Source organism: Ascoidea rubescens, assembly GCF_001661345.1.
Source record: "Ascoidea rubescens DSM 1968 unplaced genomic scaffold ASCRUscaffold_7, whole genome shotgun sequence".
In the NCBI taxonomy this organism is placed as follows: Eukaryota; Fungi; Ascomycota; class Saccharomycetes; order Ascoideales; family Ascoideaceae; genus Ascoidea; species Ascoidea rubescens.
The window spans coordinates 1-24,388 of NW_017962919.1; the positions used below are offsets into that span (position 1 = coordinate 1).

The 24,388-nt window shown below is 33.1% G+C and overlaps 12 protein-coding genes across 12 annotated transcripts; 7 read left to right on the top strand and 5 right to left on the bottom strand.

The window, feature by feature from the left end:
- The first annotated feature begins 95 nt into the window (after window positions 1-95).
- Window positions 96-2,736, top strand: ASCRUDRAFT_13646 (uncharacterized protein). The gene is made up of 2 exons (XM_020189107.1): window positions 96-402; window positions 1,675-2,736. Exons 1-2 carry the CDS (start codon window positions 228-230, stop codon window positions 2,565-2,567), a joined length of 1,068 nt encoding a protein of 355 aa, XP_020046896.1. The 5' UTR covers window positions 96-227; the 3' UTR covers window positions 2,568-2,736.
- Window positions 2,737-2,989: 253 nt separating this feature from the next.
- ASCRUDRAFT_75997 (uncharacterized protein) lies at window positions 2,990-3,819 on the bottom strand. Its single transcript, XM_020193300.1, has one exon. The coding sequence runs from the start codon at window positions 3,653-3,655 to the stop codon at window positions 3,179-3,181; it is 477 nt and encodes a 158-aa protein (XP_020046897.1). The 5' UTR covers window positions 3,656-3,819; the 3' UTR covers window positions 2,990-3,178.
- A 455-nt stretch (window positions 3,820-4,274) lies between these two features.
- Window positions 4,275-5,696, bottom strand: ASCRUDRAFT_76000 (40S ribosomal protein eS17). The gene is made up of 2 exons (XM_020193302.1): window positions 5,591-5,696; window positions 4,275-4,691 (listed from the first exon to the last, which is right to left on the bottom strand). The coding sequence occupies exons 1-2, from the start codon at window positions 5,591-5,593 to the stop codon at window positions 4,284-4,286; spliced, it is 411 nt and encodes a 136-aa protein (XP_020046898.1). The 5' UTR covers window positions 5,594-5,696; the 3' UTR covers window positions 4,275-4,283.
- Window positions 5,697-6,279: 583 nt separating this feature from the next.
- ASCRUDRAFT_70499 (uncharacterized protein) lies at window positions 6,280-7,518 on the top strand (the record flags this gene model as incomplete). The annotated part of the gene is made up of 1 exon (XM_020191802.1): window positions 6,280-7,518. The coding sequence occupies one exon, from the start codon at window positions 6,280-6,282 to the stop codon at window positions 7,516-7,518; it is 1,239 nt and encodes a 412-aa protein (XP_020046899.1).
- A 35-nt stretch (window positions 7,519-7,553) lies between these two features.
- On the bottom strand, window positions 7,554-10,143 carry ASCRUDRAFT_148465 (uncharacterized protein). Its single transcript, XM_020189260.1, has one exon. The coding sequence runs from the start codon at window positions 10,049-10,051 to the stop codon at window positions 7,589-7,591; it is 2,463 nt and encodes an 820-aa protein (XP_020046900.1). The 5' UTR covers window positions 10,052-10,143; the 3' UTR covers window positions 7,554-7,588.
- A 1,452-nt stretch (window positions 10,144-11,595) lies between these two features.
- Window positions 11,596-12,399, top strand: ASCRUDRAFT_35223 (L domain-like protein; the record flags this gene model as incomplete). Its single annotated transcript, XM_020190583.1, has 1 exon — window positions 11,596-12,399. A coding segment is annotated over one exon (804 nt), but the record flags the coding sequence as incomplete, so codon positions are not given.
- A 222-nt stretch (window positions 12,400-12,621) lies between these two features.
- ASCRUDRAFT_76002 (L domain-like protein) lies at window positions 12,622-13,566 on the top strand. Its single transcript, XM_020193303.1, has one exon. The coding sequence runs from the start codon at window positions 12,889-12,891 to the stop codon at window positions 13,471-13,473; it is 585 nt and encodes a 194-aa protein (XP_020046902.1). The 5' UTR covers window positions 12,622-12,888; the 3' UTR covers window positions 13,474-13,566.
- A 53-nt stretch (window positions 13,567-13,619) lies between these two features.
- Window positions 13,620-14,759, top strand: NRK1 (ribosylnicotinamide kinase). The gene has a single exon (XM_020193304.1). The coding sequence runs from the start codon at window positions 13,645-13,647 to the stop codon at window positions 14,524-14,526; it is 882 nt and encodes a 293-aa protein (XP_020046903.1). The 5' UTR covers window positions 13,620-13,644; the 3' UTR covers window positions 14,527-14,759.
- VPS33 (tethering complex ATP-binding subunit VPS33) lies at window positions 14,691-17,346 on the bottom strand (the record flags this gene model as incomplete). Its single annotated transcript, XM_020194713.1, has 2 exons — window positions 14,691-17,147; window positions 17,323-17,346. 2 exons carry the CDS (start codon window positions 17,344-17,346, stop codon window positions 14,691-14,693), a joined length of 2,481 nt encoding a protein of 826 aa, XP_020046904.1.
- A 171-nt stretch (window positions 17,347-17,517) lies between these two features.
- On the top strand, window positions 17,518-20,820 carry SPT16 (chromatin-remodeling protein SPT16; the record flags this gene model as incomplete). The annotated part of the gene is made up of 2 exons (XM_020190626.1): window positions 17,518-18,897; window positions 19,159-20,820. 2 exons carry the CDS (start codon window positions 17,518-17,520, stop codon window positions 20,818-20,820), a joined length of 3,042 nt encoding a protein of 1,013 aa, XP_020046905.1.
- Window positions 20,821-21,183: 363 nt separating this feature from the next.
- On the top strand, window positions 21,184-23,001 carry NAR1 (iron-sulfur cluster assembly protein NAR1; the record flags this gene model as incomplete). The annotated part of the gene is made up of 1 exon (XM_020191803.1): window positions 21,184-23,001. The coding sequence occupies one exon, from the start codon at window positions 21,184-21,186 to the stop codon at window positions 22,999-23,001; it is 1,818 nt and encodes a 605-aa protein (XP_020046906.1).
- Window positions 23,002-23,031: 30 nt separating this feature from the next.
- Window positions 23,032-23,235, bottom strand: ASCRUDRAFT_35192 (uncharacterized protein; the record flags this gene model as incomplete). The annotated part of the gene is made up of 1 exon (XM_020190582.1): window positions 23,032-23,235. The coding sequence occupies one exon, from the start codon at window positions 23,233-23,235 to the stop codon at window positions 23,032-23,034; it is 204 nt and encodes a 67-aa protein (XP_020046907.1).
- Between the last annotated feature and the right edge of the window lie 1,153 nt (window positions 23,236-24,388).

Here is a 24,388-nt window from a genome sequence, read left to right on the forward strand (position 1 = left end):
TTATTATTATTATTATTATTATTATTATTATTATTATTATTATTATTATTATTATTATTATTATTATTATTATTATTATTATTATTATTATTATTAAATCCCATGATATTTGTTGGTATCAATTATCAATGCGTTATGTATAGATGCATACCACTAGCTATCGAGTTAGCGTTGTTGTTTAGTGTTGCAATCATTGGCATTATGGTTATTATTAGCAATTGACACTGATGGTAATCTGTTGTTTGATAGCTTGCTACACCAGACATGATTCAATACTGAAATCACTTAAATATAATAACTACAATAACAACAATAACGACAACAACTACAATAATTACGATAATTACGATAAATCCAAAAAATACAGTGAATACAATGAATACAGAAAATACAATAAATACAGTGAATACAGTAGACACAGTAGACACAGAGGATATAATGGAAGCAGAAGTTGGTGGATATTAAATCATCAAGCAGGAATGTTGGTTGTTTGTTGCAACAATCTTGCCAAATTATGTAATAGACTCCAAAAACCCAATCCCTTATTCCAGAACCAACTCAGCATGCTACTCAAAACACATTTATCTACTTGAAAAGTGGTCTTCTTTACGACCTACTGAATAGCACACAGCGATACTGTAATAGTGATACTGTAATAGTGAGATGTAATTGGCGGCTCTGGTCGACGATCACTTTTGACGTATTCAGCTCTGTTATTTGAAATAATCACTCCCAGTACATATCAGCCAGCTTTGACAATTAACATTTGCCAACACCAACCAATACCAATCAGCACTGTAGCCATTATTGGCACTGTTCGCATCATACAGACGCAGTTACAACCCCCTATGCCCGATGGGTCTTCTAGAGAAATGAAAGCAAGTTGGATGAAATAGATTAGATTAGAGTAGAATAGAGTAGAGTAGAATTGAATAGAATAAAATAGAAAGAAATGAAATGAAATTGGCAAACACAGAGACTTGACTACAGAGACCCCAGCACAGGGACCAAGCACAGGGACCAAGCACAGGCGATAGAATCGACACAATAAGCAAGTTAGTGGAACAAAAGGGCTTAAACTGGTGCTGAAATGCAACAATGCGAGCCACTGACAATATCAAACAGTGTCAAGAAGTATCAAAGAGCACCATAGAGCGCTATTGAGTATAAACTATTGAGTATTGAGTATTGAGTATCAAAGAATATCAACAAAACAAAGAAGCAAATAGCCAGTTCTAATTCCAACAGCAGGTTTGCAGACAAGATACAAAGATGCAATAACCAAGGTCAAAGCAAAGCTGAACAGTACCTGATTGATATTTGTGTCTGATTGGGATTTGTTTCTGATCGAGATTTGTTTCTGATCGATCAAGATTCGTGCTGTTTAACAATTGCATGCAAACCCATTTACAACTGGATAGATTCGCATATAAGAGATGAGAATCCTGCTCAATTGCCCAACAATATTTCACAACCATTCTATTCCACCATCCATTGTTCATTGTGTTGTTTGCTGTCTGCTACTCACTATCCAGTTCTAACCACTGCCAACAAAACCACACAACCTGAATCTATCACTGCTACACTTGTCTCGTCGAGTTTGGAACCAAAGGTGCTGCTGACAATCACATACAATCATGCGTTTTTCGAGAGTTGCTGCTGTTGCTTCGTCAGCCCTTCTTGCTGTCTCTGTTTACGGGAGCCCATTGGACTTGGTCAAGAGGGATGCCATGGCCAATGCTGATGCCAATGCTGATGCCAATGCTGATGCCGAAGCATGTCTCCTTGGTCTTTGCAATGTCGTTGGGGGTGTCACCAACACTGTTGGCAATCTTGTTGACGGAGTTCTTGGTGTGGTTGACAACTTGGTGTACACTTTATTTGGATGTGGTGGTAACTTTGTGAGTTGTTCCACCGGAACCTGTCCAGTGCAACTCAGCTCCATCTTGAGCATTTTGAAATTGAATCTTGACTTCAAAGCCATCTTGGGCTACAGTCCTCCAGCTGGATACATACCTGCCACAGGCCTTATCAGAGACTGCTGGGGATACGTCTACAACCAAAACACGTTCAACATCATCAAGGCCACGCCAGTATTCGGATTCACCATCACCAACAACATCAAAGTTCCTATTGCTACTACCCGCTACAAAAGTGGCACCAAGACCATCACTGAATATGTTCCATGCACACAGTGTGCCCAAGCTACTCACACCACATTAGCTCTTGATTATGCCGGTGAGTTCTGGGGCGAAGGATGCAGCCAGGTGGGCGACAAGTTGGCTGAAGTTGTCAGCAAGCCAGTGAAAAACATCCAGAAATGGGGTGTTGTGTTTGACCAGGACAACAAGCAAATTCCAATCTACGGGTTCACCAAGATCGGCAAGAGACCTGTTCCATTAGTCACCAAGATTGTGAACAGATCCACCTACACAGTTCCATGCACACCATGTCTTCGTGCCACCTCGACCTCGTTGTCGTCGCAGTACACGTCGTACACCACCACCGGGGCCACATATGCTCCATGCGTTGAAATTCCTACTCCTCACTGTTCTGCTATCAATTAAACAGGGTCGAGTGAGGTCTCGGACGAACATGTTTGGTTGGCCAGCTTCGATTGAAATCAGTCGCTGATGAGTCGCTGATTTGAGTTCAATGGACTTTGGTTTGTTTGATTTATATTATTTTGAAGTAATTATTGTTATTTTTATATCACATTTATCTTTTTATTTTTCTTTTAATTTTATTATCTTTATGCTGATGCAATTTTATCTTGATTTATCTTATTTAAATTTGATTTTTATTTCTCTGCAATTTTGTTGTCTGTAAGAATCTGCATAGCTACAGTTAAGCATGTTATGTTTTGCAAACTTCTGCAATGCATCTTAAATGGTACATATGTTTTTCCCTGAGGTATGATTGGTTGGCGATATTTTATTTTTATTGTGATATTCGTATTGTTAAAGCTGTCAAACTCTTTTTTAATATCCTCTATTGCTATATCCAACAATAATTTAGTATAAAGTCTATGTAACCAAATTGCAAATGCGGGCACTTCCTTTTGAACATTGCTAAATTCGTTATACTCAAGGATACAAGAAAAATATATTTGAAGTTTACCAGCGCTTTTTATGTTGTCCAGACTATATAAGTCGTTTGAGTTCAGTTTTTCGGTTTTTTAATCTTTCTGATTTGGTATAAACCAGATAAATATTTCCAGAAATCCTCCATTTGTTAATCTCCATGGAGACCCACAATTTGATATTTTTTCAAAAAAAGCCACCAAATATTTTAGATACATTTGCCATTTTAGAAGATAAGAATTACTGGAGAATGTTATAACTTCAAAAATATCAACAATGTTATTATTGTCATCAATGTAGATATAATTACTATCCTGATTTTGAATCTTATTTTCAACAATTGTGTCTAGGGTTTTTGGTTTTTTAAGAAATTTTTCTTTGCCAATCAACTTTGCTTCTAGCTTAAATAATTTTGTGTTGAAACATTTTAATAAAACATGCTCATTTAAATTTTTTTTATTTCCGAATATCTTCAGTATGTTTTCTGACATATCAATTTCTTCACTTATAAAAGTGTCACTATATACGGTGTATTTATCATTTAAATTACTATTTTTGTCGTATTCGATCATTTTAGAATGAATCAACATATCTTTGGGCAAGATATCATGAGGTTGATTATTGTATTTAGCATTGATTTGATACAAGTATCATGATAATGGAACACCTACTAATGGAGCTGAGCCCTTTACTAGTGATCCAAATTCGAGCATTCTTTTGACAATTTTTATCGATATACCTACCTGATGAAGAAAGTGTTTTCTTTAATTATTTTATTGAATATTGGTGCATTTTTAGAATAACATAAAGGCACTGAATAACACATATGTTCTAGATGAATAACCTGTTTCAAATTACGATTTAAACATTGCAATATTTCGATCATACTCGTTGATGATTACCTACCTATAAAAATATAATAGAAATGAGCAAAGATGAAGAAGACAACTAAATATAACTAATTATATATATCAGTGTTGTTTTTGTTTTATTGTCTAAGCGGAGAGATAAAGCACAAATTCAATTAAACTAATAATACAATAAACAAATTTATTTAGAAGACAATTAAGAGATAAGATTTATTTTTAAAATTTAAATATTCAATTAATTAAATTTATACAAAAAAAAATATAGATGAAAATTAAACCTTAAAATTCAAAAACAAATTCATTATTTGATTAAACTTAATTTTGATTTTATTTAGTTTCTTCTTTTGAAACGGTGAACTCTTTGAGAAGAAATAGAGATAACATTGATTGGTAGTTTAAGACCTAAGGACTTAACTAATTCATTAGTTTCGTTATCCAAGTCCAAAGCACCGTTGGTTCTGGAGAGATCCAAAGCAGAAACATCTGGAACATATTGATCTTTTCTTTCTCTTTCTTCTTCTTGCAATTTAAATGAAATACCTCTAACTGGACCCTTTTGAATTCTTTTCATTAAATGGGTGGCATAACCAGCAATTTTGTTTCTAAGACGTTTGGATGGAATAACAGCAATCTCATCACATAAACGTTTGTTGGTTTCAAAATCTAAAGTTAATTTTGGATAATAACGTTCAATTAAAGCTTTTGAAGCTCTTTTGACAGTTTTTGTTCTAACTCTACCCTATTGAAATAAAAAAATAAAGAAAATAAGTTAGTTATTGTTATTGGTCGTTTGTTGTTAATTTTAGCAGAGAACATAAATAGATAGTAATGAACAGGCAAGAAATAAACAATTGAAAATATCTCAACTAAAACAGAATAGAACAGAATAGAACATAATAAAATAAAATGAAATAACAAGCTTTCAAGAAAATTAAATCTTTTACTTTTTATTTAACTTTAATTTCATTTTAGCCGCTGAAAAACATTTTCAAGTAAATATTGATTGATTGTAATGTAATATTTAAAAAAAAAATAAAATGATAAAATATTTATTGCTGCTTTAATAGCTAAAATTTAAAATAATAAAACAGAAGTTGTTGAATGTTTTTTTGTTCTCTTTTGTGTCTTTGATTATTCAAGGTAATTGTAAAATAGTCTAATGAAGATACTGATATATTGTTTGAAAACTTATGAAAGGAATTTACGAATTGTCCAATGACAATATTCCAGATGTTTCGTTTGGTCATTTTTATAAATAAAGTAGCTACTGATTGTTTTAATGCAATTGTATGATAATGACAGCCGATTCATTTGTTCTACAGCTGATTTCAGTTCTGATTTGTTTTTGAAAATATTTCACCCACTCTGTATATTACCTTGAATAATCAACAGAATCTTTAATTTAAAAATTGTCCAGTGAAATTCAGCAATTGAATCTCCAAATAATTTAAACATATTTATAAAGCCTTTTTTTGAGAGGTGTGATGGTGAACATTTATAAGAATTTCATTTTCATATTCGCTGATTATCTAAATTTCCTATTATTTCTTTCTGCTCGGATTTGGAGATCATAGTGCTCGAGGTATTTGCTTTCTTGTAATGCTATCCATAGCTAGATATTGTGGATTGACAACATACCATTTTTGTATATTATTGATATCCAGATGAAAATAATGTGTAACTGACTATTTGGTGATTCCTGAAAAGAGTTCAATGTTATCCTTTGGTGTCTGTTAAAGCTCTGATCCTGCGATATATTCTTCACCCTAAAAACGCAAGACTCCACTTCAGTTCTGACAAAGCACAGCACGTGGAAAGAACGCACTTTTCAAAAATTCAGTTTCGCCTGCGTTGTGAGCTATGAGCACACAGTCTCTATTAGTATGTATCACGTGAATATAAATAGGCTTGTTATATTTAAAGCCCTGATATAAACCCCTATAGTAGACCCTCAATTGTAAACCCCTATGGTGATATTACTGCAGACCCTTGTGCGTGACCAGCCTTCAGGCGTGACTCACGCTTGACCAAGCACTGTCGTTTCGCTCGAAGTGCGTTACACTTAAAGTGCGTTTTGCCCATACCCCCGACTTATCACAACAGAGATAAGGAGCGATGGATCTTCTCTTTATCTTCTATTTCCATCTCTATCTCTATCTCTCTACTCTGTCTTTCGTTGAAACAGAGATAGATCCACTCATAGATACAACTATAGATATAGCTATCGAAAGCACTTCCAACACAAAATATAACATACCTGCTGCTCTCAACTCACTTTCGTTCTCTACTTTTCTCACACTTCACTGTTTCCCTCAAATCGTTTGGAGATGGCAAAACTCACTTCTAATTCACTTACGTTGATTTTTTTGGTTGCAGGCGTCTTAACAACTGGCTGTTTGAACTCCATATTTACAAAATATCAGGATAACCAATGTGTCGACAACTGTGAAGATCCAAATCCATCTAATCAAAAGAAATTCGAACAACCTGTTTTACAGACTTTGCAAATGTTTATTGGTGAGTCAACTTGCTGGCTAATTGTCTTAGCCAATTATTTGATCAACGATTATCAAAAGAAAAACTATAAGCCTTTATTGACAGACGATAATGATATTAATGACAGTAATGACCTCGATCAAATCAAATTAAAAAAAAAAATGTCCTTCAAGGACTCCTTGATCCTATGTTTCCCCACCATTTGCGATATCTTAGGTACAACTCTTATGAACTTGGGTTTATTATACACTCCAGTTTCTATTTACCAAATGACAAGAGGTGCTTTAGTTATCTTTGTTGCTTTATTTTCAATTTTCTTTTTGAAAAAACACATCACTAGAGTTGAGTGGTTATCCTTATTTCTAGTCTTTTTAGGTGTGGGAATTGTCGGTCTTAGTGGCAGCAAAAGCCATAATCAAGAACAAAATTCCATACCAAATCAGCTTGCAAATGAAATAAACAATCAAATCAATAAATCTGTCAACTGGAAAGTCTTTGTCGGTATTGGCTTAATCCTATTAGCTCAAATTTTCACTGCCTCTCAATTTGTCTTGGAAGAGCACATCTTATCAAAATTACAAATAACTCCTGCAAAAGTCGTTGGTTATGAAGGTTCTTATGGCACGATTATAACTTTCATCTCAATGATTTTTTTGCATCTTTTCATTGGCACTGGTCCATTCAACTTAGTTGAGGCCTTTTCTCAAATGTTTAATAACTCGAATATCCTATTATCCTCGATCGCTATCATGATATCCATCTCGTGTTTCAATTTTTTTGGAATCTCAATAACAAACAAGTTAAGTGCAACCTCAAGATCAACTATCGATACCTGCAGAACTCTACTAGTTTGGTTCGTATCAATGTATCTAGGCTGGGAATATTTCAAATTCTTACAATTAATAGGGTTTTCCTTTTTGGTATTTGGCACTTTAGTATTTAACAAAGTGATCTTTATTGATGATTATTTGCCATTGTTCTTCAAGAAGGGCTTATCATTACATGATGAAAGATCCTATAATCAACCTTTCCTCAATGAAGTAGTTGATGAACCAATTGAAAGAATGTGAAAATATAAATATAAATATAAATATAAATATAAAAAATAAAAAATAAACAGCAAAAAAGCCTCAAGAGCTCTCATTTATTATCTTCCAATAGACTGTTTAATTTTAAGTTATAATAAATCAAATCATTCAAAATTATATATAATTCATCTAAACTCTTCTTAATTGATAAATAAAAAAATTTGGACTTTATTTCTTCTAAATTACTTTCTTTTTTATAAATCAATATAAACTTGATTTTCAAAACCTCATAAATTATTAAATATTCTTCTTTTTTTTCATATTTTTTATTGTTATCATTCCTAAAATTTCCGCTGTTATTGTCATTGTCACTATCATTGTTATTGTCATTGTCACTATTATTGTTATTGTCATTGCTATTGGTGTTACTGTTGCTATTGCTGTTATCTTCAATATTGTCATTATTACCAATACCAATATAATCAATATCATTATCGTTTTCAATTTCATCGATTTCATCGATTTCATCGATTTCATCAAAACTTTCTTCACTCTCTTCACTTTCAGAATTAAAATCATCAATAACTTCACTTTCTAGAAATATAGTTTTCGTGGTTATTTCCTCTTTTTTTTCGTCGCATAATCCGATTAAATATTTACCCATAATAGAATTATACATATTGTTCATCAAACCACCAAAATCATTATCAGTGATTCCATCATGACTATTAATAGTGTTACCACTACTATTAATATTACTAGTATTGGTATCAACATTAATATCACCTATATCGTTTTGGAACCCTGTTTGGTTGTTTTCATGATTATTATTATTTCCTTTCAATGACCAGAAAAGTATATGTTTAGTTATATCCCTGGTAGTATTTAAAACGGTTGAAAATCCAGTCGTTATACCATTCGATATGCCATTTGTAACCACATTATTTGTCACTATATTATTAGTTATTATATTATTTGTTAATATATTATCTGATAAATTCAAATTAGCAAAATTCGGTGATAAATTTGATAAATTACTTAAATTGCCCATTGAGGGATTTCTAATATTTAAAATTTGATTTGATGTAAAATTATGAAAATTCGTCAATGCAGAAATTGCATTATCAAAAGTTTTAGCGAATGGATTAAATTCTTCATCAATCAAATTATTATTTTTTTCATTAATATTATAAAAATCATTCAAGTTTGGATAGGTAAATTTGAGTAGATCTTTGCTTTTAAACCCATTGATATCAATAATTTCTAACCAATTGTATAGTAAGATCAATGAATTAATTGAAATTCCATTCCATCCACTAAATATAAATCCATGAATGTTATTATTGCTAATGAGTGGAATATTTTTATTACGGTTAGGTTTGTCATTATTCTTATCATTACTTTCATTATTATCGTTATTATTCTGATTTATTTCACCATGCTTTGTGAGCTCTTTTGGAGTAGCAAATGAATTATAAATAAACAAATCAATCAATCCATTGGAGATATTTTTAAAATTTATTAAACGTGAGTTCAAATAAATCAATTTATCTCTATAAAGACTTATCAATGTAATAATTTTCTTATCATTTATTTTTGTGTTGTTAATATTATTAATAAAATTTAAATCATCTAGTAAATTGATCGATATTAAGTTTTTAAAACCAAAATTATCAAATACTTTATTATTAGTATAATAATTATGCTGATTATAAAATTTAAATGTGTTTAAAAATCTTAAATGGTAATGATAATTTGAATCAATTTTCCAATCAGACACAAAGGAAGACCAAAAATCACTTAAAATTTCCTTAAACTTCGTTGGAGAAACATTGTTTTTAAGTTCAGTGAAGGAACCGTAGCTCAATTTAAATATATCGTATGCCAAATATACATCAAACAGAAGGATTTTTGTGTCCGGTAAATTTTTAGTTGAATAATGAAATTTTAACGATCTATTAATATTAGACGATGAATTATTATTGGAAATAGAATTGCTAGTGTTTGTAGTATTGTCTTTCGTGACACTGACAGTTCTGCTGTTTGTATTGTTATTGCTGCGATTGTTGTAAGTGTTAATACCTTGCGCTGAACTTGACAATGTATTTAATGGCTCTAAATCGTTTGGATTATTTAATCTATTCAAATTCGACAAATTATTGATGTTTAGACTTGTCAAGTTATTGTTTAAATTTGTAATCAAATCATTATTAAGCAACAAGCCATGATTTGGGCTTTCAACTATTGTTAGTTTTTTGATACAAATGATTAACCAGTAATCTTCTTCTAAATTGAATACCAAAATCCTTGACTTGAAAGTATCAATATGAGTGATATTAGATTTGTTGGAAAAGTTCCTGGCAAATCCATTTATACCTTGAACTATGCCAATTGAATTTAGCTTTATGTTGTTGTAAGTATTATTTTCACCACCTTGAGACTCATTTTCTGAGAACTTGGGTGACTGTGGCGTTATAAAACACAATAGCTGGTCAATAAGCTCATCATCATTCTTACTAAGTGTTGGGTTGTATATCGCCAAATAGGATACATTAGCAGGAAAAAAAGTAGACATTATCGCTGGAACATATAAAAAGTAGGACAGCAACCAACTAAGACACCTAGATTAGAATAGCAACACCTGTCTGATAGATATGGTCATAACCAGCCTGGAATAAGCTATGGAAATGTTGAGAGAAGCACTTTTGTTCCAATCTGATCTATTATATCTTAGATCAGACCGCAGCTTTTGGGAAACGCTATCCGTTCCGCTGGTTCTGAAAACCGAGTCCAGCGGTGAGGAACCGTGTATCAGCGGCAAAAATATGTGCCACTTGCGTCACTTGCGTCATCCTTTCGTTTTGGTGCTTTTGATGCTTTTGCTTCTTCGGCGTACGTTTATTGCCAACTTTCCTACTCATTTGTAGTGTTTTCTGCTTTGGGGTCTATGAACAGTAGATCCGATTAAAATTGATTCTTATGATCACAAGGATTGGTATGGTACGTTTTTTCAAATCCAGGGTCGCTCAATTATTAGCATCCTCTTTTCGAAGTCAACATTAGCACTCTTTCTATATTTTGTTGTTATTTGAGAAGAATAATAACAATAATAACAATTCGAATATTACATAATTGTTCAAAATAAAACTCTGATTTCTAAAAGTCATAACTTGAATTAAGGCAATTACAGTTTTCACTCAAACAAACCCAGAAATCACCAGGCATGTTCACGCATCACTATGCAAGCAGCTTTGAACTTATTAATTTCTCAGCAACTTTTCTCAATTTTTATATCGGGATAAATTGACAGATACATTGATATACAAATTTCTGAATAGAACATCGAGATTTTTGATTCTTCTTCAAGTTAGGCTTTCAGTATTTTCTCATTTTTCAGCTCTACAGCATTTAGAGTGAACGTTTTCAGTTTCCAAACACAGGATGGACGTACAAACTGATATTACTGACATTAACCGTTACAATCACAATATATTCAATGGGTTACCACCTCATATCCTTCGGTGCATACTTTTCAAGTTACCGATTGACAAAACATTACTATTTGTTTTTTCATCAAATCCACTAGTCAACTTAGCTGCTTATTATCTATTGTTCAAAAAAGTCGAGATTCGAGAAACAAAACTTGCAAAACCAGTCAAGTCAAAATTGAGAAAGCATGTAATTTTTAATTCAGATGGGCTCTTCTTGTTTGAAAAGATATTGCGTCTTTTCACCACGCATTTAGTTATCAGAGTTGCTCTTCCGATTGATGATATGAAAAAAAAAAATGGTTCAGATTTAATGTCCTTTACAGCTCTTAAATCAGTGCTCCTTATCATAGATTATATCGATACACTGTATGAAAATTCTATTTTTTTCACTGATGAGATATCTTTTGAACATTCTGAAATTAGAAATATTATTTCATATTATAATCTTGATTCAATTTATGATTTTGATGTATGGAAATGTCAAAAAATCCGTAATGAGCGACCTATCTTAAAGGATTTGCCTAATACTTACTACAATTGCAAATCGTTCTATTTTACTCGATATCACGACAAGGATGATGATGAAGACAGGCCGAAATCAATAATTACAATATTCAAAGAAATGGATATGATAACAAATTGTTGCAGAATAAATCTCTTGGATTTGAAATATTTAAAGATATCTTATTTACAGCTCCGTGGAATTAAAAACTTATCAATATTACGAAGTTTGGAGACAATTGATTTTTCAAATAATCATATTTCAAACTTTGATAGCTTTTCTGAAGTAACTAGTTTAGTCAACTTAGATTTATCATATAATCGTATTCAAAGCGTAGAAAATGCTGAGGAATCATATAATTTGAGAACCTTAAATTTAACAGCTAATAGTGTCTATAGTATGGAAGGATTGGACAGAATGTTTAGCTTAGAACATTTGAATTTAACGATCAACCAGTTGAAACAAATTACAAGTGTGAACCAACTTTTTTGTTTAAAGCAATTATATTTATCATTTAATTCAATCTCAAAAATCGAGAATTTGAATGGGTTGGATAATTTAGAGGATCTAAATTTATCGTTTAATAATATATATCAAATTGAAAATTTAAGTGAGTTGAAGAATTTAAAAAAACTTTCCTTATCATGTAACAAGATTTCTAAAATTGAAAATTTACATCAATTGACTGTATTAGAGGAATTAGATTTATCATCTAATAAGATTACAGAAATAGGAGATTTGGTTGAGTGTTGCAAGTTGAAAATTATAAACTTGAAATATAACAAGATTATAAATATTGAAAGATTTTCTCGAATAAGTAACTTATTAGCTTTAAATTTATCTAAAAATGAGATTTGTGAAGTTGAAATTAATACTGGATTCAATAAATTGATAAATTTGAGTTTATCAGAAAATCAAATTAAAGATTTTAAAATTATGAAGTCAAAAGCTTCAAACAGTTTACAAAGTTTAACAAATTTAAACAAATTAAGTTTATCATCAAATCAAATTCAAAATTTTCAAATTTCAAAGAAATTAAATAACTTGGAATACCTATATTTATCGAAAAACAATCTTAGAAATTTGAGAATTATTGAAAACATAAACTTATTAACGAATTTAAGAGTGTTATGTTTAGCATCAAACAAGATCAAAGACATTAATGCATTGGAAATTTTCAGTGGACTATCAAACTTGCAGAGTTTATACTTGAATAGTAATAAAATTAGAAATTTAAAGATCTTAAAAGGCTTTCAAAATTTAAAAGACTTGATCACATCATATAATGAGATTTCTAGAGTACAGTTAGGTGGGTTGAATAGACTAGAAAATCTAAATTTGTTTTATAATAAAATTGAAAGTTTCCAGGTGCTTTGTGGATTAAAAAAATTAAAAAGCTTAACATTGAATTATAACAAAATGTCCAAGATCTCAAATCTAAATGGATTGGTCAACATGCAAAGTTTGGACTTGTCAAATAATGAGATTTCTAAAATTGAGAACCTATCCAATTTACAAAATCTAGAGCATTTGAATCTCTCTTTCAATAAAATTTCCAAGATTGAAAACTTAAGCAATTTAAAGATGTTGATAGACTTGAACTTGTGGAATAACAAAATTGGCAAGATCGAAAATATAGACCAATTAAGCAGATTATCCACCATCTGCCTAAACCACAACCGAATCAGCAAAATCGAAAACATAGGACAATTAACAGGGCTAGAAAATCTCTTTTTGGCACACAACACCATTAAAGAATTGGAGCACTTCAAGGGAATATCCCATCTCAAACAGCTCGATGTGTCGTTCAACAAAATCCTGAAGGTCAGTAGCCTATCAAGCGTCTTCAGCTCCAGGTTTAGCGTGTTCCGAAAACACACAACAACGACCGAACAGCCAGCAAAGTTGGTACGCCTAAATCTCTCAGGCAATCCCATCAAAAAAGCTGACAATTTGTGCTCTCTTCCTGAAGGCTGCAAAATAATCGACGACAAAAAGCACTGAAAGCACTGAAAGCACTGCTGGATCAAAAGCTTTGATTCAAAACTCCTGCACAACCCCGGCTTTCCACCAATCGGCGGCCGCAGCTGTTTTTTTCTCGTAGAGCGATAAGGAAAGAAGCAGATAAGTGTTTGAGGAGGAGCTCTGTAAAAGAATTGCTTCACTTTAGGAGAAATGACAAAACCAAAGCATATTTTGGCCCACGACGACTGCTACTTTTTTGTGGGAATAACTGGGCCGTCCAGCTCAGGCAAATCAACAGTCTCGAAGGTCCTCCAATATCTTTTCAATCAGCTTTCGCAGCATAAAGATGGTCATACAAATGGAACAAATAATATGCATTCTAGCTCGATCAGCTCTGTAATAATATATGAAGATGATTTCTACAAGTCTGATGCTGAAATGCCATTCAACGTCGAGCAACACCAGTTGGATTACGACTGCCCTGATTCGTTGCATATGGATAGATTCATCAATGAGCTAAGGTTCATAAAGAAACATAACAAACTATCTGATCAGCTACTTGAACTCGGATTGGATTCTGATCAGGATCACAGTTTTGATCCCAAGCTAATACCTCAAAATGAATTGGATCAATTGAGCTTGAAGCTTTCAAATTTTTGGCTTGATTTCGTGAATTCAAAAAGCAATGTCAGCTCTAAAACGAAAATCAGCTTGAAAATTGTAATAATTGATGGCTTTTTACTTTTTCATGACGACGCTATCTTGGATTTGCTTGATTTAAAGCTATTTTTCAGATTGCCTTATGATCAACTCAAATCAAGAAGATTAAACAGGAATGGTTACATTACTTCTGATGGTCTTTGGATTGATCCGCCAAACTATTTTGACGATCTTGTTTGGCCATCATATATCAAGTACCATAAGCACTTGTTTGAAAACGATGATATGGAAAGAGGCGAGTTGAGTGTCAATTACAAAGATTCCATCCAGTTGTTGGATCTTAACAGCCATCAAAGCTTATATGGAATCATGAGCAACTGCTTAAATCTTATTTTCAATTCCTTAAATACATATATTCCCGAAGTACATTAACAGAAAAGACAAAATAAAAATTAAAAAACACAATTCGAAATCATGAATAACTTTTATTAAAAATGTAGGAACGAAAAGAAAGTCTAAAATTGAATTAAAATAAAACAAAAAAAAAAAATAAACAAAATAAATTGAAGTCAAAACTAAGCACTGAAAATGTTTAATCATATCTCTTTGGGTATGCAAGCTTCAATCAAGCTATTACCATTGATCATTGTATCCGTCAAAATAATAAATTTTTTCAAAATTCCTTTATCGTTCAATTTCTTTTCAATATACCTCAATGTAGCCAACTCGCCATATGTGATGCCACCAATCATTACAATAAAACTAAAACTTTGAAAGTTTTTCAAAACTTTCTTGGTTTTAACATTATTTAAATCCTTTAACACCAATGATGTATTGTTATTATTGTATTTCAACTCATTCTCCTCAATTGATGTACCAATCAAAAATCTAGAAATATCCTCAAGTCCCTTCCATGATGATATTTGAGAGATATACCTTGATGAAGAAGTTGTTAGATAACTTGACAACGACGAATCAAAAAAAGATCTATCATATGCTGATTGAATTAGTCTTGTTGTAATTGGTACGTAATTGATAAATGCAAATGAAGCATCGTTAGGTGTTTCAATCAAGTCATTGTTGCTATTATTATCTTTACTATTTGGATCATTAGATGGTTGAGTATTATCCGTAATATCATTAGCGGTTGGAACCAAATTAAGGTAGTTTCTTAAATTATTGAAATCTTTAATAAAACACGTTTGATCATTTGTATTAATGTCTAATTCATCAATTAAATCATTATTTAATAATTGGGAATTGTTAATAGATAATTGCAAGTTTGGTAGCAAGGAAATGGATTCTTGTATATAGAATAATTTTAATTTTGACAAATTTTGTAACGTTATTATGTGTTTGTAGCCATAATTTAGAATAATTTCCTTTTTCAAATTCAAGTAATTTTTTTCATTAATACCATTTTTGACTAAAGATAATAAACAACATAATCTTAATGTTTCATAAACAGTCAAGCCTTGGTACATCAACTGAATGATTAAATCGCAGGATTTTTTGATATCATAGTAAGAGGTTAGAAACGAATTTTGTAGATCTAGGATTTTTGAAAAGATTGCATTTTCTTCATCATCCATATTTTCAAACTGGAGTGAGACTTGGTCGGCTGGTTCATTATTGGCAGTATTGGCGTTATTATCGATAGTAGGATTACTATTAATATAATTGTTATTGTTGATGGAGTCATTTTTGACTTTTAATAGTATATTTTCAGCTAATAAAGTGTGATTTTTCAAAAATTTTTGTTTCTTTTGCAAGAAGGATAATTTTCCAACAAATTCTCGAATTTCAGAGACGTTCTTAGCGCTGTGTCTTGAATCAAATTCTGCTTGTAAATTTTTAGCAAATTTATTTAATATTGGACCAACTGAAGCAAAATTCAAATCTTTAATTTTTTTAAAAATAACATCATCATCAAGGTTCAAGTATATTTTATTTTTATCTGGTTTGTCATTTATGTTGGGGTTATTACCTGAGCCTTGATTATTGTTTATATTATCATTCTCACCATTATTATTATTGCCATTATCATTACTAGTAGTGGCGTTATTAGTATTGATATCAAGGGAAATGTTTGATGGTAGGTTAATGATATTGGAATTGATGGTGAATACTTCATCCAATAAGCCTTGGTAAGTCAATTGAGAAAGCAAAGGGGTGACAAAGTCAATAGATCTGTCTAGAATAATCAAATCAGATTGGTTGTTGAATAGGTTGTAAAAATGGTTTAAATCATTGACTGAGTTCAAGTTCAACTGATTATTAATGTTGTTGAGGAAGACTTTTGAGTTGTTGAAAATTTCCTCGTTTTTTCTATCAGCTGGAGATAGGTTACTTAGATAATTGATTTTTAGAATTTTGAAAATCTTGTAAAAGAAAAACGATTTGAAACCCTTGATTAGTACATTATTGAAATTTAGTATCACTGGGTACGTTACGATGAGATTGAGTAAGGCCTTTGCAAGTTTGAAAATTGAGTCGTTGATGTTGTTGAGATACAAGTCGTTTATGAGTTTTGTGCTGGCGCTATCGGCTAAACTGTTATTTGCAGTGGTGGACAAGTTGAGAGTCAATAAATCAGAATTGTTCAAAATCGAAAGAGATAAATCAAGGGGATACAATTGGATTTCACCTTTGATGCCGGACTGCTCCAATTGGTACTCAAAACTCTGGGAGATTTTATCAGAGACAATGCCAAAGTACTTAAAGTTGGTTTGGGTGTTGGAAGAGATGGCGATCAACTCTTTGATTCTGAGGGAGATCAAGTTGGCATTGTGAGAAGAGTTGTCGCACAAAAAAATGAAGCTGTTGAGGTCGTTCAAAAACAAGGAGTTCTGGATGGAGTCGTTTAACCAGAGCACAGTGACGATGCCGGCCTTTTCCTTCAAGACGTTGAAGGGGGTTAAGAGATTGATGACGCTGGAAAAGGAGTTCTGAAGCACCAAGACGTGTTTAGAGCCACCGAGTGAGTTGATGGAGCAAAGTAAGTTGTCAAGGATGTCTGCCTTTAACTTCCTGAGGTCGAACTTTGTGTTAGCCTGGGAGTACGCCGCCATTGTCTGGGTTGCCACTGCTTCTCTCCTTCTGCCACTCCTCTCCTCAACGTCTTCTGATTATATCTGCCGCCCAATCGGGAAACCGCCCAATCGGGCAGTCCCCCTCCGTGCCTACTTTGCGCACTCTCGCGCACTCTCGCGCACCCGGGCTCGCAACGTCGGCTTTGAATGTGTTGCACATGAGCGAACTTTTCAGCTGATGCGTTTCCCGTTGCTTGCGGTGTTTTTGGCGTTTGTCGACGATAATTTTCTGTTTTGCTTCGTTCGCATCGTCTTTTTGGTCCCCTTTGCCTCTTCTGTCTTCTCTACTGTCGACTCTGGAGCTGTGTTTGGTCTGTTTGTGCTACTGGAAATGAGTGATCAGGACATATATATCGATCCCAAGTTGTTCAAAACTAGGCTTGCGATCTTGCAGAAAAACCTATCCAACAACACTTTCAAAGATGTCAACAATTTGCTTTTCATTGTTGGCGTTTCTGATTCGGACTACAATCCATATCAGAAGTCGCTTATTTTGCAGAACTACTTGCTAGGCTACGAGTTTCCCTCCACCTTGATATTCATCACAAAGGACTTGCTAATCTTTGTCACATCGCTCTCGAAGGGCAAGTACTTGAAACACTTGACCAATGACAAAGATATTTTGCTTTGGACAAGAAGCAAAAACGCTGCTCAAAATCTAAAAATCTTCAATGATTTAATTGACAAGATTGTTCAATTGAACCCTGACTCTAAATCAATTAATATTGGGGTCCCAATAAAGGACAAGGTTCAGGGAAAGTTCATCAATGAATGGAATCAGGTTTTCGATAAGAGAAACTCAGAATCTCCCGATACTTTATCCTTTAATAAAATTGACATTTCTCTAGGCTTATCCATTTCAATTCAATTAAACGATCCAATTGAATTGGGTTTCCTCAAAATCGCCTCAAAATCGTCTAATATCATGATTAAATATTTCACCGACCAAATGATTAAAATCGTTGACGACGAGTTAAAGATATCCCACGAAAAATTCTCTGAAAATATTGAAGCCAAAATTGATGACAATAAATTCCTACTCCTACAAAAAAAGAAATACTTTGATCCTTTAAAACTAAACGTTGACTTAAATAGTCTTGACTGGTGCTACACTCCAATCATTCAATCCGGTGGTACTTATGATTTAAAACCCAGTGCTGCCTCAAACTCAAACTTGTTAAGTTATGAGGGCATAATCATTGCTTCCTTAGGTATCAGATATCGTTCATACTGCGCTAACGTTGCTAGAACCTTTTTAATCGATCCAACCAAGGAAATGGAATCAAATTACCAATTTCTACTAAACGTTCAAAAATTCAAACTTTCTTTACTAAAGGTTGGCAAAAAGGCTTCTGAGGTTTATAACGAAACTCTTGAATACATCAAGAAGGAAAGACCCGATTTAACCAACAACTTTCTTAAAAATTGCGGTTGGCTAACTGGTTTGGATTTCAAGGATTCCACATTTTTGTTAAACTCAAGAAATGAACGATCTATACAAAACTCCTTGGTCTTCAATTTAGTCACTGGTTTTCATAACATTAAAAACCCGAATTCAAAATCAAACAATGATAAAGTTTATTCGTTATTACTAATTGACACTGTTCAAATCAACGACAACAACCCAGTTATATTAACAGATTATTCAAAGAATAAAGATGTTGTCTCATTTTACTTTAACGATGAAGAGGAAGATGACAACGACGCCAATGTCAATACCAAAATTAAAAATGAAAATGAAAATGAAAATGACACCAACAATAATAACTCAACTTCATCAAAGACTACAAAAGTCAATTCATCCGCTTCAACGAATGGCAAAAATAACGTCAAATTGAAAAAGGAAAACGATTCAAAATCTCTACCTCCATCAAAAACTGCTGCCACAAAGTCCTCAAAATCTTCAAAGTCCTCAAGAGAACAACCTAAAGCATCAAGGTCAACCAGAAATGGCGACTCCAGAGCTGATAAGTCAAGAAGAAGCTCAAATATCTTAAATACAAAGCTCAGGCGTGAAAATAAAAACCAAGTTGAAGATTTGGAGAAAATTAAAAGAGAAACACAAAAAAAATTACACCAAAAGAGATTAAAAGAAGGGCTTGCACGATTTTCTGCAAGTGATACTCAAAACCAAGATGAGAAAAAACCAGTCTTTAAAAGATATGAATCCTATGTTAGAGAATCTCAAATCCCAACCAATGTTAGAGATTTAAGAATTCATATTGATTCAAAATCACAAACTTTTATTTTACCAATTTGTGGAAGGCCTGTTCCATTTCATATCAATGCCTATAAAAACAGTTCATTAAATGAGGAAGGAGAATATACTTATTTTAGATTGAATTTTAATACCCCAGGTGGTATTACAAGTAAAAAAGACAATGAATTACCCTATGAAGAAGGTTCGGATAATAACTTTGTTAGAAGTTTAACCCTACGTTCAAAGGACCATCAAAGAATGGCAAAGGTTCACAAACAAATTTCAGATTTAAAAAAAAGCGCTGTGAAAAGAGAACAGGAAAGAAAAGCGATGGCTGATGTCGTTGAACAAGCCAACTTAATTGAACTAAATAAATCAAAGGTCAGAACTTTATATTCTCTATTTGTCAGACCCTCTCCTGATTCCAAAAGAATTGCAGGTAATTTGCAAATTCATCAAAATGGTTTAAGATATTTTTCGCCCTTAAGACCCTCGCAAAGAATTGATATTTTATTTTCAAATATTAAACACTTATTTTTTCAACCATGTCAAGATGAATTGGTTGTTTTAATTCATTGTCATTTAAAGACCCCAATAATGGTTGGCAAGAAAAAGGCATTAGATATCCAATTTTTCAGAGAAGCCTCGGATATCTCATATGATGAAACCGGTGGTCGCAAAAGAAGATATAGATATGGTGATGAAGATGAGTTGGAACAAGAACAAGAAGAAAGAAGAAGAAGAGCTATATTAGATAAAGAATTTAAAACATTTGCAGAAACAATTGCTGAAGCCACTAATGGATTAGTTGATTTAGACATTCCATTCAAAGAGTTGGGATTCAATGGTGTTCCATCAAGAGCATCGGTGTTTTGTATGCCAACGAGAGATTGTCTTGTTCAACTATTGGACCCACCATTTCTAGTTATAACTTTGGAGGAAATTGAAATGGCGTATTTTGAAAGAGTGCAATTTGGAATCAAGAATTTTGATTTGGTTTTTGTGTTTAAAGATTTTGCTAAACCAGTTGTCCACATAAATACCATACCAATCGATGTGTTGGAGGATTTGAAGACGTGGTTGACCGATGTTGATATTCCATACTCTGAAGGTAGAGTCAATCTTAATTGGGGGCCTATTATGAAGACTATCTCATCGGATCCATACCAGTTCTTTAAAGATGGTGGATGGGAATTTTTAACTGGAACCGATGAAGACGAAGAGTCGGGCGAGTCAGAACAAGAGTCTGAGTTCCAAGCAAGTGATTCGGACCCTGAAGACGAAACTGACAGCTACAGCGAAAGCGAAGAAGACGATTACACTGGAAGTTCCAGCGAGGAAGCCAGTTCAAGTGAAGAAGAAGAAGGTGAAGACTGGGACGAGTTGGACAGGAAAGCTGCTAAAGCAGATAGCAGGAGGGGGGAGAGGTTCTAGACCGAACTAAACTAGCCCGTAGTTATGATGTTATATTGACAATTTTTATTATATATTTGAAGAACGAGTATCGAAATAAACCACTGAAATGCTTAAGCACCTAATCAGCTTTTGGGCGTGGAAGGTGGAATTTCCTGCCCTTTTTTTCCATTACTAATCGGCTTCGTGCGATTTGCGGGCGATGAGCTGGAAAATAAAAATTTGTTCACGTCAAAACAGGCAAAGTGAGGGTATATAAGAGTGCATATAAGAGTGTATATAAGAGTGTACCTTTACTGAGAGTTTCGTTGTATTATATTTCGTATATTCCATTACACTACTGGATATCATCGATTGCTATCTAGCCATTGGAATACTTCAGCAATGAGTGCGATTCTAAGTGCAGACGATTTAAACGATTTCATTACCCCAGGCCTAGCATGTATCAAGCCAGACATGATAACCAGAAACAAGAACCAGAACAGCAAACAAGAAACACAGGACATCGAACATGAAAACGAATACGAGATCAAAGTCACAGACACTGGGGTGTTTGAGATATCGAAAGATGGCTCCAGGAAGACATTAGACCAGGTCAATATTTCGCTCACAGACTGTTTGGCATGTTCTGGGTGTATAACATCAGCCGAAGAAATATTAATATCCAACCACTCACACAAGAAGTTGATAAGTGATCTAGAAGAAAATAAAAACAATACAAATAAGAAACAGTTTGCCGTCAGTATAAGCAACCAAACAAGGGCATCCCTAGCGAATTCATTAAATTTATCGATTTACAATATTGATTTATTGCTAATTGATTTCTTTATAGATTTTTTGAAGTTCCAGTATATTGTCGGCACAGAATTAGCTAGAGTGATAAGTTTATATTATTCGATTCAAGACATTATAAACAAACAGCATAATACAGATAACGAAAAGACCAAAAATAGCAAAGGTCCATTATTGAGCAGCATTTGTCCAGGGTGGGTTTGCTATGCTGAAAAGACACATCCATTTATTTTGAGTCAGCTATCAGATATTAAATCGGAGCAGCAGATTATTGGTACAATATTAAAGAATTTAGTATCAAGCGAATTAAATTGTGCAATAGATAATGTTTACCATTTGTCTATAATGCCATGTTTCGATAAGAAATTAGAGGCAGCAAGGCCTGAAAAGTTTGGTCAACAAGATAGTAAAAGTGGTGACAATAATAATAGCAAAAATAACAATAACAATCAAGGTAGAGATGTTGACGTCGATTGTGTTATTACAGCAAAAGAGTTGATTCAGCTAATGATTGAAATGAACTATCCTGTGAACGAAGTGATTGAAAAAAAATTTGACAACTTTTATCTTAAAAACTATAATTTAGATGAAATGAATGAGATATATTTAAAGTATTTGCCCAAGAAATGGCCGATTGATGGAATAGAATCCTGGGGAAACAACTTTAATGGAGATTCAACCTCAGGAAATTATTCGTACATTTACTTGTTATATTTACAAAAAAAACTAAAAAAAGAGAAAAATATGAATAACACAAAGATAATTAAAATAAATGGGAAAAACAGCGATATTTATGAGTACCATCTAGTTAATTTAGATGACAACAATAACAAACTTGGTTCAGCTAGTGTGATTAATGGGTTCAAGAATATTCAAAACTTGATACGGAAATTGAAGACAAACAGTAGTAATAGTAATAGTAATGGAGTCATTGGCAATGGAAGTGTTAAACCCAAAAGAATGAATGGACTAGTCGCTAAAAGAAGAGCTCGTGAGTTGAGTAAAAAAAGAGGCAACGCTGGTCGAAATGGCAGAAATGGCAATGATATCAATGGTGGTGTTAGTGGATTATTGCAGGTCGACCCAGTTAGTTGTGATTTTGTTGAAGTGATGGCCTGTCCCAGTGGATGCATTAATGGAGGAGGGCAAATCAATGGGAGCGAGCAGGATAAGGATAAAAACAGCGATAAGGCACTCAAGAAGAATATCGAGGACTCTACATTGAAGTATGAGGATATTGAGAAGATCAAGAAGTTAGACTTTATCGAAAACGATCAGGCTGAGGCAAAAATGACAGAGTTTATTAAAATGTTTTGCAAGCAATATAAAATGGAGGAGAACCGGTTTTTGAGAACAGGCTTCAACGAGGTGGTGAGCAATCCAGACACAATTATCTTCAGCAAATGGTAGTGGTGGCAATGGAGCATGGTCAGAAGAGTCTCACACACTCTTCTTGAGCTGGTCACTAACACACTTTTTGAAAGCAGAGAACTCCTTCTCGCACACGCCCTGGGAGATAGTGGTGTAGGTGTCGAGGATGCACTGGGCGTAGTGCTCGCCAACAGCAGCACAAGAGGCAGAGGCAGAGAGCATTCTCCTGGCAGGTCTGGTGGTTAATAGATGTGGTTTTTTGAGGGAGGACATTGGGATTTCTTCTTTTCTTCTTTTCTTCTTTTCTTCTTTTCTTCTTTTCTTCTTTTCTTTTCTTCTTTCGATTCCTTCGATTGATTTGCAAGATCTTTCTGTGTGGCAACCCAAAGAGGCAATAACCGGGCCCTGTTGCAGATGATTGGGGATTTCAACGTAGAAAAGCTGCTCACATGATCTTATTGTTGGTGTTTTTCCCATTATCACAGTTAGAGCACGTGCTGTTACCGCATTAAGTAATAAAAAAGGGAGTAGATTTTTTTTTCTGCTTTTTTGCTCCATTTTTTTCTGTGTTTCTTCACCAGACTTCTTCTCGTTTTTATTCTTTATACTCAATATATCTATATATCTAGTGTATCTGATACATTCACTAGTTTCTCATATTGTTTTCTGTTGATTGTTTTAGAATCCAGTCATCACAAGTAGCCTGTTTCTTGGGTATTGTCTTTTGCTCTTCTCTAAGGCACTACTGTCCATTGATTGTTGATAATAGTCCAGTTTCCATTAGCCAGAATACGGTTTTAATACTGTTTTAATACTCTTTATCACTATTTTAACACTATTTTCTATAAAGTAACAACTTAGGAATTTTATTAATCGTTTATTACTCGTTTATTGATAGCTTATTAATTTACCGATTCACTAATTTTTTACTTCCAAATTAGTCATAAACTAGATTAAATCTCATATTTGTTGGAAACATCGTATTATATTTTATTATAATATATTTTTCTCAATTGTTTAGAATTTGTTTTGTTGATTTGTTTCTTTGTTTGTGTGTTTGTGTGGATCTTAAATTTTTTAGAGCCTCTGATTATTTTCAGTTGATCACTATTTATCATTGAACATATATAATCATAATTAGATTATTTTATTGAAAAGAAAATGTCAAATGAATCTAATTTTTCTTCCACCACTCCTTTGAATCAAGATGTCAACCAAAAGGAGCCTCCACCACACTCTATTCAAAATGTTTCAAATCAGAATGATACTAATTTCTTTAATAATGATCAAACCAATGAAGAAGACAATGACGTTAATATGAATAACAATAGCAATCAAAATCAAAACAACTCTAATGATTCAAGTAATTCTGACGACTATAATGATTCGGACGAGTCTGATTACTCTGAGAACTCTGAGAACTCTG